The sequence below is a fragment of the Lepidochelys olivacea genome (assembly GCF_965140295.1).
Source record: "Lepidochelys olivacea isolate rLepOli2 genome assembly, chromosome: 9".
NCBI lineage: Eukaryota > Metazoa > Chordata > Testudines > Cheloniidae > Lepidochelys > Lepidochelys olivacea.
In genome coordinates this window covers 52,806,524-52,820,900 of record NC_140419.1, presented here as the reverse complement: position 1 = coordinate 52,820,900, position 14,377 = coordinate 52,806,524, and the positions used below count along the sequence as shown (strand labels likewise).

Here is a 14,377-nt window from a genome sequence, read left to right as displayed (position 1 = left end):
ATTGGGATTTAGGCAGAGCCAGGCAAAGAATCAGAGAGTTGTGATTCCCTGATGCCCCTCACCCCACGCTGCACACAGTGGGACTCAGCTGGAATAAAGAACCTGGCCTATGTGGTATGATAGATTTGCACGTGTATTTTGTAGAAAGCATTTTTTCGAAGGTCTGATGTTCGTAGCAAATAGAGATTGTGCTGTGTGTATAGACACAACCCTCAGAAGGAGAAGAAATGAGACATAAAGCTCACATCGTAGACACTGCTAAGAAATCATTATGCTGCTCCATAGCTCTCTTGTAGGGGGTTACAAATATGTGTAGGATTCTTCTCTTAATAAGGGCATTTGTTTGTAAGCAAATCGGTGCGCTGTGTTATTTGTGAGAGTCATATGGCTGATATTATGTACCAATGTGCTTTAGGGAGGGGGGATGGGTTAGGGAACTGATGTCAGTGGCTGGAGCCAGACCACAGTTATCATACTGGGCCATCTGTGGAAGGGCCTGTGTTCATGGAAGTGGAAAAAGCAGCGACACCCACTGCTTTCCCCAGGTGATTAACGCAGAAGCCCATTAGGCCTGTTCCACAGATGGCAGTATCTATCCAGGGCAGAGGTAGAACAGAAGGCTTGGCAGGTTAGGGTACATTTTGCAAGGGCTTTGGAGCCCCATGCTGTCCATGGGGGCAGGGCATAGACCACATTCAGCTGCGCTGTAAAGGAGGGAATGGTGCGTACCTCACAAGTGAGTGCCAAGGTATTTCATGTTAGCTACTCAAGTGGCCTTCAATTTCCAGAGTACCAGGATTAATGTGGGATGTTACTCCTTGCATAAACAAGGAGAGAGGGGTGTAATATTGAAGATCCTACCTGCAGTGTCTCTGAATGTATGTAATACCTGACAGTCAAGCTTTGCCCCTCGTCTGAGGGGTGCGCAGATCCAATATGCAGCTATTTATTTGCTCAGCTGGTGATGCCCCCAGAATTAGTATATGCTCATTTGTTTTGAACAGAGACATCCATACCAGAGTGGAACATTCTACCAGGAGAAAAAATTAATCTCTTCCCTGGCCAAGCAGGATTTACCAACATCTGAGGGGGCCAACTGGGGCAGGAGGTTGTCATACCAAGCCATACACCTCTGGATGACAATTCAAGTGTTGGTGAGCTCATGAGTAGCTGAAAGTTGTTAGCGTCTGAGAGCTGTTTGGAAAATTACTCCATGTGCTGCTACTTGGTTAGTGGTGAGGTCACGGATGATTTATAGCAGGGGTGGCCAACCTGAGCCTGAGAAGGAGCCAGAATTTACCAATGTACCTTGCCAAAGAGTCACAGTAATGCATCAGCAGCCCCCCATCAGCTCCTGGCTCCCAGCACCTCCGCCCACGGCAGCCCCGCCAATCAGCGCCTCCCCCTCCCTCCCTGCACCTCCTGATCAGCTGTTTCGTGGCATGCGGGAGGCTCTGGGGGGGGGTGGAGGGAGGAGTGAGGGCATAGCAGGCTCAGAGGAGGGGGTGAGGAAGGGGTGGAGTGGGGGCAGGGTCAGTGGCAGAGCCAGGGGTTGAGCAGTGAGAACCCCCCGGCCCATTGGAAAGTTGGCACGTGTAGCTCCAGCCCCGGAGTCGGAGCCTATACAAGGAGCTGCATATTAACTTCTGAAGAGTGGCTCCGGAGCCATAGGTTGGCCACCCCTGGTTTATAGTAATGGGAATGTTTCTCCTTGTCAGTGAAGCTGCTGGCATCCCAGCTCCCCAAGGACGAGGGGGTGGGGAGCTCTGCACTTAGACTCTGAGGATTAGCTTCTCCTGAGCCTTCCCCACATGTTTCAGTGGGCTTTGGCACACGAGGCTTTGATGTCCCCAGAGGACCAGACAAGAAATTAACTTGTTTAATGAAATGCATGTTGTGTTGCCTGAGTGATGTGCAGATTCACCATCAGGGAATTCAGAGTGTTTGGAGAATGAATATGCGGAGCCAAATTCTGAGATGAGGGTGAGTGATGAAGAGAGTTACTGTAATTTGCACTTTCTTCCCGTCCTCTCGGTGTGCATGTTTCGCTAACTTAGCTTCCCTTCAGATGTACTGCTTGGCCAATCTGGCCTTGAGGTTCCCTTGGATTCATAGGGCCAGATTCAGAGGTGATGTGTAAACAAACCCTTCCACCAAGTACCCTCCCATAGAGCAACCTGCCGGTGTGCCCCCTCCAACAATGTCTACACTAGCCTAATCCGGAGTAATTTGCAAGGCAAGGAGCCAGAAGAGAGTGTAGGAAGATGTACAGTAAAGTCACCCTACTTCCACATAGACCATCTTCCATCTTCTACCAGTTCTTTGGCATGCAAGTTATACTAGGTTAGACAGCCTTAGAGCTCTGTCGAGGGGATGTAAGGAGAGCTAAGGGAGTCAGAGCACAAGTGCAAAAGAGTAACTTCGGAAAGTGGCCAAGGGGTTGAACTGGAAGATGAGGGTGTCCCATTGTGAGGCAGGCAGGAGCAAGGAGTTGTGCAGCTACAGACAGAAGTGGTGTTGTAATTATGTAGATGTGAGACAGGAAGTCAGCACTGCTTCTGGGGATGGTGAGGCCTAGTATTAACTCTTCAAGTGCCTTCTAGCACATCTCTCACCATTTTAGCTGCAGAAACGCTCTTCCTGGATCATACCCATCTTGCTTTGCATAGCCCAGCGAAGACTAACTTTGAACTTCAAGTGGAGAGCAGGGTAGAGGCCCTGAACCCCTGAGAGGATTATTCTGCCTCCTGCTTGGCTGGCTCTGGATTAATGAGATCTGCTTCTTTCTTCGATTTGACATTCGGCTTGGCCTTTCCTCTTTTTCCTTTTGTACCTTCAGCCAAGCTAATGGGGCAAGCCCTGAGCCATGGGGCAAGCCCTGAGCCAGGTGTAAAAGGGCAGAGGTGATTGTTAACACTCCCTGAATCCACAAACCAACTCTGTTTGGTTCAGTTTGATGGCTGCTCCATAGAATAACAGAGCTGTAAAAATATTCCCCTGGGATCTTTGTGGTTCCTTTTCCCTTCTGTAGGTACTAAAGCTTCTGGGGATTTCCTTCTGGGCCATAGGCACAGTGTGACTTCTATATTTGCGGGGGCAGCACCAGCCCATCCAGCGGGGCTGTGGTGGGTGGGGGGGAATTCCACGCATACCCGAGGCTTGCAGTGCTGGGCCCACAATGGGGTTACCACTGGCCCATGGGGCCAGGTGCCTGCCCCGATGTTTGTTCAGGTCTCGAACAGGGACCCTGAGGGCTCAGTCTCCATTTCCCTTTGGTTATATGGGTGTAGCTTATCATGCCAGAACAAGCTGAGTGAGTGGAACTGTGCGTATGTCTACACACATATGCCCGTGTTTGTATGTCCATGTTGCTGTCTGTGAGGGCACATAAAATGCTAGGAATCTGAGAGGGGCTGACCCAGCGACATGTGTTTCTGTGTATACACACACATGCACATGCACACACTACACAAACACAAACACAACATGGGACGTCTCGGACACACTGAAGCCAGTTCCCCAGCTGGCAGGGGCCTGTCCTGGTGCATTAAATTAAATGCACTGAGCCTCGCCTCCTGACCATGACACCTTGGATGGTTGCCCACAATGCCCACCCATAAGTCTGGCCCTGTTTGGGGGACAAAGCCCCCTTACCCCCTTCCACAAACTATTCCCATGCTCTGGGTGCTCAGTGAGACCCTGTCCTGGGACCTTACTGGGGGACTTAGCAGCCTGGATAGTTAAGTGGAAATATTGTCCTGCCAAAGTTTATTGTTGTTATAATTTGTTTGTATTGCAATAGCACCTGGGAGCCTTAGTCCTGGCCCAAAACCCCACTGTGCCAAGTGCTGTACAGACTCTGAACAAAAGACAGCCCGGTGCTTACAATCCAAGTATCAGACAAGAGGCAACCTGACAGACAGAGGTTTAGACTGGGTAGCTCTAACCTCTGTCACAGTTAATGGAATGGGGAAGCTGTGTTTTGTTCACCTCCTGGGAAACGTCCTCTGAATTTGCTGCTTTGCTCGCTATGAGTTGTTGACTGTTCCTGGTGAGACTGAGCACTCAGAATTCGAAATCTCTAATTAAAAATAATTATCAGTTTAAATATTTAACCAGTTTTATTGACACACTGCTCTCATTTCATGCATAGTGTTGCAATAATAGCAAATAAACATGGAAGCCTCTTGCTAACTTGGCAAAGGGAGGGGTGGGGTGAGTTCTCCACCTCCAGTGGAATTCAGCACACACATACACACACACACACACCCCGCGACACTGCTCACTCACTCCTCCCAGAGAGGACTTGTGTTTGGGACTTTTTAAGACATGGTTGAAGAGCAAGTGACTTGCCTCTGGAATGCGCCAAACTGCCCCAGATGACACGTATTTGCAAAATATTTCCTAGGGAACCATACACACCACTCTTCCTGCCTGCAGCCCCTACACACCAGGGCGTGGGGCCAATGACAGGCAAATGGGGGCATTTTTGTGGGAGCTCAGTGTTAAAATAATGGCAGTACATCTCAGTGTGAGGGCCTGATCCCAGCACCCTATGTGATTGGAACTCCCAGTTACTGCAAGAAGGTGTTGTGATGTTTCACACTCACAGGACTGGGACCAAAGAGCAGCTGGACCTGCTGGGAGCACTCTGCTATGTGAAATAGGGTAGAGGGAAAGTCTTGGTCAATGGCCTTTTTTGTTTGATTATTGTTCTGTGTTTCTCCCTCTTTTCATACATCAGTCTGTCTTCTAGCATTGTCTAGATTGATTAGATCAATTCCATTATTGTTAGAGATTGATTTTGATTATTCATGGAGCAGGGACTGAGTTCTCTTCTTTATTTTCTCCGCTGCACCAAGCACACCGCTGGCCATCAACAAACAATAAACCATCATCATAACTCTTGGTTACCCATATGCTGAATCTGTCTTTCTCTCTCCGTCTGATTCTGCTTTCTACACCTATTTATCCCCCTCTGCTACAGCTACAGTACATATGCCTCTTTCTTTATATTCCATTCTTTAAGGTTGAATTCTCTGTGTTATCTGGTTTCTACAACACTGAAAACATTTTCTCTTGGTCCCTTTAAATAGGTGGTTTTAGTGCAATGAGTTGTATTAATGAATAGGCAACAGGTTTAAAACACAGATTAGGAAGTACTTCTTCACATAGAAAAGGATGAACCTGCCAGAAGCTAGGACTGGACCAAGGGGGTGGATCACTTGAAATTGCCCTGTTCTGTTCATTCCCTCTGGAGCGTCTGGCACTGGCCCCACTGTCATAGACAGGATACTGGGCTAGATGGACCATTGGTCTGACTCGCAAGGCCATTCTCATGTTCTTATGCTGTATAATATCTCATCCTCCTTCCTTCAAACCTCTCGCCATTTGCTCCTTTCTTCCCATTCTCCTCTTTCCCTCCTCACCCCCCAGGATGGCTCTCTGACATTTTATTTTCACCCTCTCTTCAGATCACGTTATTCCCCCCATCCATGAGTTAATTTTCACTTCTATTTCCTGTTTCCTCCTTTCTCCACAGCTCCCTCCACAGTTCCCATCATGCACCAGGTAAGTGCCACCATGAGGAGCATCACACTGTCGTGGCCTCAGCCAGAGCAGCCCAATGGCATCATCTTGGACTACGAGATCCGTTACTATGAGAAGGTGAGCCGGATCTGCCACCCCGAGATCAGCAGCACTGTGGGCTCACGACCAGCCACCGTAAGCCTGAATGAAAGCAGGGGAAGAAGGCTGGGGTGGGGACAGACACTCCAGGCTCTGAAATGCTTCTGTATTTTTTTCCTTGTTGTGGATTGTTAATTATGGGCCTGAGCCACCACCCATTGAACTCAGTGGAAAGACCCATTGAGTACAGTGGGGTTAGGATTAGGTCCTTGGATAACTCAACAAAGTTTTATCATGAGAGATAACACCCAGCCCTGGCAGGTAAATTGGGTGTGAGGTATGGGTATGAGGGGGCATAAGTGACACTGCTGCTGGCTTTGCCTAGACTAGAGTTTTGGGTCATGTTGCGTTAATTGAAAGTGAACTAACTAAAGTTCTGTAAGACAATCGTAAATGCTAATCCAGACACACCACCAGCATTTGTTCCAGGACAGAAATGTTTGTTTCTGGTCTAGGTGCAGCGTAAGTCGAGCAGTGAATTAACTTGAGTTACAACATGACCTGAGAGTCTGAACAAAGCCTAGTGTGCTGGATGAGAGGACGTGTGTAGAAGAGCCATGTCCAAGCATCTGTTGTGTGTGTTTTTAAAGGGAGGGAGCAATACCCCTTGTTAGCCAGGTATAGAGTGCAAAATGGTGCTGAGCAGGTTTCCTCCAACACCAGCTCCAGCCATTCACTTCAAGGGGCTCGTTCCTTGGCTGCATCCCACTCCACACCTGCTAGTCCAGCGCCACACGGCTCAGCCTCCATAACTCCTTTCTGCTCCGCAGCTGCTCAAGTGCTGACCTGTGCACCCCTCCTGTCACGTGGACACGCAGGGCTAGGAGAAGACAGGTCAAACCGACTTTTCCTCAGTGACCCCATTTAAGATTTGAATGTGGGTGACAAACAGGGTGACAAACAGTGCTCACTGCACCAGCAAACGCATTCGTGTTTGTAGTGTGGTAAGTGCTTTGAGACCTCAGCTGAGATCAGGACCCTGTTGTGCTAGGTGCTGTACATGCACATATGCCCCAATGACCTTGCAATCTAACTGGACAAGATGGGGGGGGAGGGAGAAGGAAAGACTTGTCTTCGTCCCCATTCGCTGATATGTTTGCTTTCCTTACTCACTTCTGCAGTCTTTCCTGATCTCTCAGAGGAAAAGTCTGTTGCAGGAGGCAGTTGTGTCCTTTAACCCAAAGGGTGTTGCTCTGGGCAGGGCCGGCCTTAGGGAAAATGGCACCCTGGGTGAACTTGCATTTTGGTGCCCCCCATTGCCGCTGGTCCCCCATCCTCCCTTCCCCACTAAGCCCTGTACTGTGCAACCTTCACCCCTGATCCCTGCACCTCCCTCCTGCACCCCTAACCCCTGCACTGCCCCCTTCACCCCAACCCCTGCATTCCCTTCCTGAGTCCCAACCCCTGCACTGTGCCCCTTTCACGCCAACCACTGCCCCCTCCTGTGCCCCAATCCCTGCACTCCCTTCACACCTACCCCTGCACTTCCCTCCTGTGCACCTAACCCCTCCACTGTGTCCCCTTCACCCCAACCCCTACACTCCCCTCCTGTGCCCCAACCCCTGCACCCCATTCACTCCTACCCCCTGCACCTCTCTCCTGTGCCCCTAGCCCCTTCACTGTGCCCTCTTCAGTCCTACCGCTTGCACTTCCCTCCTGAGCCCCTAACCCCTGCATCCTCCTCCTGCACCCACGTGGGGAAACTGACCCACCTGGATGCACAAAGCAGCTGGCATTGGTGCTCCCTGCCCCCTGGACTGCTGCTCCTCCGCCCTGTGCGTAAGGAGAGGGCAGGAGAGCAACAGCTGCTGATGCCTCAGCACAGCCCAGGTGGGGAAGTGACCAGAATGCAGGGAGCCCTGGTGTTAATGTGTGTTGGGGGGGACTCTGTGTGTGTGTGTGTGTGTGTGTGAGAAAGCACTCAGGGGCAGGAGCCTGAAGGCTTGTGTTCAAACACAAGCAGCCGCCAGCAGCTCCGCACCCAGAGAGGCAGCAGCACACGCACAGATTCCCCCTGTCCAGTCACCCCAACTCAGTGGAAATTGGGTGCATGGGGGAGTGGAGGAGGACACCCCGACAACAGTCCCCCTCCCCCAGCAGAGTGGCCAGGGTCGGCCTTGTCGAGGACAAGGAAGGGCGGTGGGGCAGGGACACCAGCGGCTGCACATGTGGAGCAGGGGGGAGGAGGGGCACCCCTGCTCTGGAGGAGTCACCTGGCTCTGACGGCTGGTCATCCAACTGCCCCCTGCAGCTGGGTTCTCTCCCCCCGGCCCCCTCTCCAGCGCTGCTGCTCGCCTGCCGCGGCAGGTCAGGTGGGAATCCAAACCCTGCTCACTGCACCCTCTTTGGCAGGCCACCCTGGGCAGAGGATCAGACGACCCACCCCAAAGGCCGGCCCTGGCTCTGGGGACAGATTATTGGCCCATGTAAAGAACCATACTTGCAGATTGTGAGCAGGGGGGTGTGTGCTGCAATGGCATTGAGAGAGGAAGCAGAGGTCACTTAATCGTCTAGATCTGCCACCTCTAGTTGATACAGCTTGTACCTGCAAGCGGTCTTTCAAAGAAGCCATGGCAGGTTGGCAGTGTGACACCCGTGTGCAATGTGTCTAGCTACCGCACTGTATACATATAGACACACACACACACACACACACACACATATATATTAATATAAGGCACGCATTTCATTAGTGACAATATGGCCATGTGCATTTTCCTTCAGTGCTCTGTATTTTCAGTGCAGAATGCTTGGAGTGGGGTGACTGGAGCAGTAACGCTTTAACCCCAATATTCCCATTCCACCAGTGGATCAGCCTCATGCCTGAGTAGAACCCTGGGGTGGCCATTGGATGGGACTACCGTTGCTCTGGAACCTCCCTTTGATCGACACCAGCCTTTCTTTGCCGTTCCCCGCAGGACCACAACGAGTACAATTCATCCATGGCCAAGAGTCAAACCAACACGGCCAGGATCGAGGGACTGAGGCCTGGCATGGTGTATGTGGTGCAGGTGCGAGCCCGGACAGTGGCTGGCTATGGGAAATACAGCGGGAAAATGTGCTTCCAAACGCTGACAGATGGTAAGTGTGTGGCAAAAGGAGGGGGTAAGAGAGAGAGAGGCTTCTCTTGCAGCTCAAGCTGTAATTGGATTAAATAAACCTGTCTCTCCAAACCCCAGCTCCCAGAGGGGCAGTGTGGCAAGAGCCAGGTGATTTATAGTGATGTTTGATTAATTGCCAGCTGGAGGAGTAATCTGTTTTAAATCTCTTATCTCTGTTTTCTCCTCCACCATTTAACTGCATTTCCCCACATCTGTATGTGGCTTGGATTATTTGCATGCCAGCCAGGGGAGAACATGAATGTTAACCCCTTCCTGACCCCATGCCTCTCACCACGGGAGAGCTTGCTAAGAGTCTGTTCTGGCTGAGCTGGGAAGTACGTCACACTAGCGTGTGTGTGCTGTATGAGGGTACGCACAGAGATGGGGGAGGGGATGTGATCTGAGTGCCACGGAACTCACATGCACATAGAAATGAAGGATGGAAGAGAACTGTCAGGCCAGCTGCTCTAGTCCCTCTCCTGGCCAGTCCGGGGTTGTTGCCTACACTCCACTCTCTGCTCACTGGGATGGTCTACGCTGCAATCGAAGGTGCGACTGCAGCTCAGTTAGACACACCCATGCTAGCACGGCTGAAAATACCAGTGTACACGTGGCAGGGGAAGCTTCAGCGGGGGCTGCACACAGCCACTGGGGAGCTACTCGTGTTGCTGGATCCTGCACCACCACCTCGACACTGCTATTGTTAGCCATTCTAGCAAGGGTAACGTTAGCGCGGTATGTCTACCCGACCTGCAATAAACCCCTCAAACTGCAGCATAGACACATCCTTGGTCCAGGCGTTTTTTTAACCAGTCACTCAATGGAATGTCCGCTCTTTCCTTCCAGAGACTATTTCACACTCTAACAGGCCTCCCTCACAGGACGATTTTCCCAGTATTCAGCCCCGGTGTTTCAGTTTCATCCCACTACTTCCAGCCTCTCCTTCTTCAGCCCTAAATCTTTCCACTTCGTCTGTGGCACATACCCCCTTCAGATTCTTATAGATTATGTCCCTCCAGCCTCTGCTCCCTTGCTCTCATTTCACAAGCCCTACACATTTAACTCTTTGACTCTTCCCTCCTGTAAGTCAATCCCCCAGCTCTTTAATCATTTGTATGACACTTCTCTGAATAACATCAATAAAAGATGCAAAGAACAGACTAAAATAAGGAGATTAGAAAGAAGCTATCCTTTCTGTACGTGCTCTCTCCTACTCTGTATAACAGTTTATTAGTTGTATATTCGGTAAGTCACTCTAAGAGATGAACAAACTGCTTCAAATCAATTAAGAAGTGGCATGAAACATTCCCCAGATCTCAGAGCATTTTAAACCTGATCTAAATCTCTTCAGGGCAGATGGGTCCAGAAATCAGGCCAAGCAGTGAATGGAGGTATTCAGGGTCCTTTCCTCAGTTCAGTACATTGTACCAAAAGGTCTAGCTCTTTCTCCAAAGTTACACAACAGCTAAGGATATTTGGATCCATTCCTCCGGTTCCAACTTGTCTTTGTTTCTTAGCATGAACAATTGCCAGTTAACCTTAAAAAATCATAAGGTGGGGGGATTATTTTTCATTCTCACAACACTCCCCATTCCTTCAGGGAAGTGCTGAAATTGGCAAAGAAAGGCTTTTCTTGTGGTAGTCTAACATGCCCAGAAGCCGTAAGTTCAGAAATCTCCCAAAGGCAGTCTGTTCTCTCTGATTTCCAGCCCATTTGTACCTCCTCTAGAGTAACATGCCATGGGCTCAACCCTGCAAGGTGCTGAGCATTCTGCCTCTGATCCAGCAAAATATTTAAGCATGTGAGTAGCCCCACTGAAAACAGCAGAGCTCTGTTGATTTACACCAGTGCAGGATCGGGCCCATAATAGCTATTACTACTACTGTTTATGAACTTCCAGGACATCACGTGATGGACACTAGTTCCCTAGATTGCTCCAGTGAAACCACACAACCAGTAGTCTGCTATGAACATGTACGTGAGGGTTTCTCCTAGGAACACAAGAGGATTAGAATTGAGGCCTATAGCTAGGGGAGAAACTCCATAGCTCTGTCACCTCCGAACCTGTGTCTTTTCTTTCTCCTTTGGCTCTGTTATTTTGGGCTTTGCCATAGTGAAAAACTGAATAAACTCAACTGAGCATGCCACAGATGCAAAAGACCCTCAGCCTCTCCTCCAAATCTATGCCTTTATATTGCATGTTCAATAAAGTGTCATATGTGCCCATGCAGATTGCACATGTTTGAATCAAGCTAGATGTCTATATACCAGCAGGGTAATGCACATGCTTAATTGTGGGTACAAATGGATTAGCAGCAGCTAGGATTTTCAAAGGGGCTTAAGGGAGATAGGAACCAGCTATTACTGAAATGTAATGGCAGCTGGGTGCCTAACTTCCTTAAGCACTGTTGAAAATCCTCAGCCATTAATATTAATTTGTATTGGGGTGGCAGCAGGAGATCCAGTCAGGGCCCCATTGTGTTCAGTCATGTACACAGATATGTAGAAAAAGACAGTTTATAGCCCAAAGACGCAGAAGCCATTAAAAGAAAAATATGGCCCTATGACTGTTGCCCAGAAGCACAAAGACAGAAAGATGTGTGTGATTGTCTGTGGCAAATGTTAATTATTTATATTACTATAGCAACTAACGGCCCCAAACAACATCAGAGCAGGCACACAGTCAGAGATTTATTCAGAGCAATTCAATGACTTGTCCAAGGTCACACAGTGAGGTTGTGAGAGAGTCAGGAATTAAACCTACATCTCTGGAGTGTTGATGAAATGCCTTGACCACAGAACTATCCTTCTTCTCTGAAAAGTTCTTTTGCCTTCTCGTATTTAAGAAGCTAACCTTCAGCAGGTTCTTTTGTGTATTTTTTCTGAAAGGCAAACATCTAAAAGCATAAGGAAAAGGAAAAACACAGAATGACTGAAAGGATGCAAATAAAAAATGAATGTCTTGAATATTCAGGATTAGTGAAGGGAGGAGAAAACTCTGCCTCCAATAAGCAATTAATTGAAATTTAATAAGAATGGATATTGTAGATTATTAAATAATCATTGATCGTTAGATGAGACTTTCTCAGGATTTAAGTAGCACGCAGGAGATAAATCTGGTTACTAGCAACTAACTGTGAAAAAGAAAAACTAAAGATAAAAGGAGTGCTAAATACCTCCTTTTGAAGGACTTTTTCTTTAACCTTTTGGTTTCTGCTTCTGGCACAAGTTAACAGGTCTTTCTCTCTAGAAAATGAGTTATTACTATTTGTATTGCAATAGGAACGAAGAGCGCGGCCCTGTTGTACTAGGTGCTCTACAGACACGTATCGAGAGACAACCCTGGCTCTAAGTAGTTTTTCATTTATATAGACAAGACAGACAAAGCCAGGGAGGGAAACAGAAGCACAAAGATGGGAAGGTCACGCAGCAGGGCACCGGCAAAGTCCAGATCAGGACCCAAGTGTCCTGAGTCACAGTGCCGTGTCCTTATCTGGTACTCCATCAGCCAGGCGGTCATTGCTAAATAGACTTAAAGCATTCGAGGCTGATTCTTGTTTACATTAAGGCCCCTGTGCACTACTCCGACGGTGTAAACGGCTTAAAGTAGGCATACATGCAGTTGAAATGGGCCTTAATGTAAATGAGAACCAGTCCCTTGGGATGAACTCCTGTCGTAAGATTCTGGATTTTCATATCTCCCCTTCCGGTTTTAACTCCTTCGCTGCTGCAAGTTCAGAGTTTGTGTCTTGGTCACATTTTTGTGACAAAAGGGGCTGTTCAAATCAACAGGACACAGCAGCAGATCGTATGTTTTCTCCTGTGTGACCCTGGAAATCAACTTCCTCAGTTGCTCCAGCTACTTCCCTGTGTTGCATGGAGTTCAATGGCTGTTGCAGCTACAGCTCTCTTTGCAAGATGGTCACCCGCGCTCTGTAGCTATAAGGAGCCAGTGAAACTAGAGTTCTCCTCGTAACTACTCTTTTTTTCTCGTTTCCAGCATGTTGACGCCCTCAGGATGGTCTCGGGGGAGGGCAGGGAGTAGGGCATCTATATGAGCTGAGAGTCACATTGTTCGACCATAGCTGTGGGGTAAATGAAGAGCGATGGCTGGGATTTCCAAAGGAGCTCCCAACTCTACCTCTCTTTGAAAATCGCAGCCGTAATTGCTAAATACTCCCTCTGCCCCAAGCTCGTGGCTCTAAAACTCCTTCCATCTCCTCTTAAACCCATGATCAGCTCCCTCTTGGTAATGTATAATGCTTGTGCAAAGCCGAGGGTTGTGCAGTTACCCCCTTCCCATCCCATCCCTCCTTCCCCCCAGGCCCAGTGCTCAGTCCCTGGGGCGTCTGTTGTGATCTGCTGTGGCAGGTGCTCAGCAGGTACCTTGTGTGAGTCAGTGTGCTCTAGAGCACCGAAACAAAGCCCTACAGCATAATAATCTAACATGCGGCAGCGTGGCTGGTGCCATGGCTGCCAGACCCAGACCTGAGGAAAAGGTGGAGGTTTTCAGCTTTTCACAAGATTCAGAAATGTGTCACATTCGCTCAACCTGCCAACCTTTCTGTTCTATTTTTTAACCTCAAATGCACGCGAGTCGTGTGTGACAATCCGCATCAGGGCTATGCAAGCCCAGGACTGTCTCATCCCCCTGCTTCTTTCCGAGCCTATGGTGATGCTCCCAACCCACAAGTGGTTGGCCTTGCCGAAGAGGTGGGAGGAGCAATATATCTGGTGCCTCAGTCTCATTCTGCCACCCTTATTCCCAGTGAATAGTGCCTTACTCCATTGAAGCCAACGTGGGCAGCTTCTCAGCCAAAGGGCAGCAGAATCAGGCCGCGAGAGGTTTGTCCTTGGCTCTTCCTTGGGTCGGAGAGAGAGTAAGATGCCTTTCTGCCTTGCAGATGACTACAAGTCAGAGCTGAGAGAGCAGTTGCCTTTGATCGCAGGGTCTGCAGCAGCCGGTGTGGTCTTCATTGTCTCTCTGGTGGCTATTTCAATCGTCTGCAGCAGGTACCATTTTTCACCCGCAGTCTTTAGCTTTTCCTTTGCAATCAGAAAGGAGAGTCTCCCTGGCATGCAGTGGCCATGCCTCTGATGCAGTGAGAGGGCCTTCAAGGAGGTGCCATTGGCTGCAGTGCCTCCTGCTGGCCAGCCCGGAGCAAAGCAGCAGCCAGACTGCAGAGAAAGGGAACTGTTCACAGTTCCCCTTGGTTGGCTGTGCCGTGCTGTGTAGGCGTAACAGGAACTGAACTGAGATTTGGAGGTGGTGGAAAGTACAAAGTAAACAGCATGTGCAAGAAATGCATGTGAGGTGGGGAAGGATGAAGTATCCTTGCAGTACTAAAGGGCACGAGATGTGAGTCTTCTGGCTCCCATTAAAGCTTGCCACTTACTGAGCTATGTTCTGCCCTCTGAGCAGACCTGAGGGCATTAGTTGGGCCACAGCTGAATGAGCTGGGGACACCTAGCACAAGGCAGTTTACAAATGACCATTATGCTTGTACTAGAGAGTCCCAAGGCAGCGCTGCCACGGGTAAATATCACACCAGACAGTTCTCAGTGGGTGATACATTTTTTCAGTGAG

The 14,377-nt window shown here is 49.3% G+C and overlaps 1 protein-coding gene across 7 annotated transcripts in view; it reads left to right on the top strand.

The window, feature by feature from the left end:
* Window positions 1-14,377, top strand: part of EPHB1 (EPH receptor B1) — a 401,305-nt gene that overhangs the window by 263,786 nt on the left and 123,142 nt on the right. For 6 of the 7 annotated variants that reach the window (XM_084639911.1, XM_084639912.1, XM_084639908.1 and 3 more), the window contains exons 6-8: window positions 5,543-5,724; window positions 8,607-8,769; window positions 13,695-13,803. In XM_084639911.1, coding sequence (XP_084496037.1) covers window positions 5,543-5,724; window positions 8,607-8,769; window positions 13,695-13,803 — 454 coding nt within the window. The remainder of the gene's footprint in view (window positions 1-5,542; window positions 5,725-8,606; window positions 8,770-13,694; window positions 13,804-14,377) is intronic. The other variant, XM_084639913.1, reaches the window with a different exon arrangement.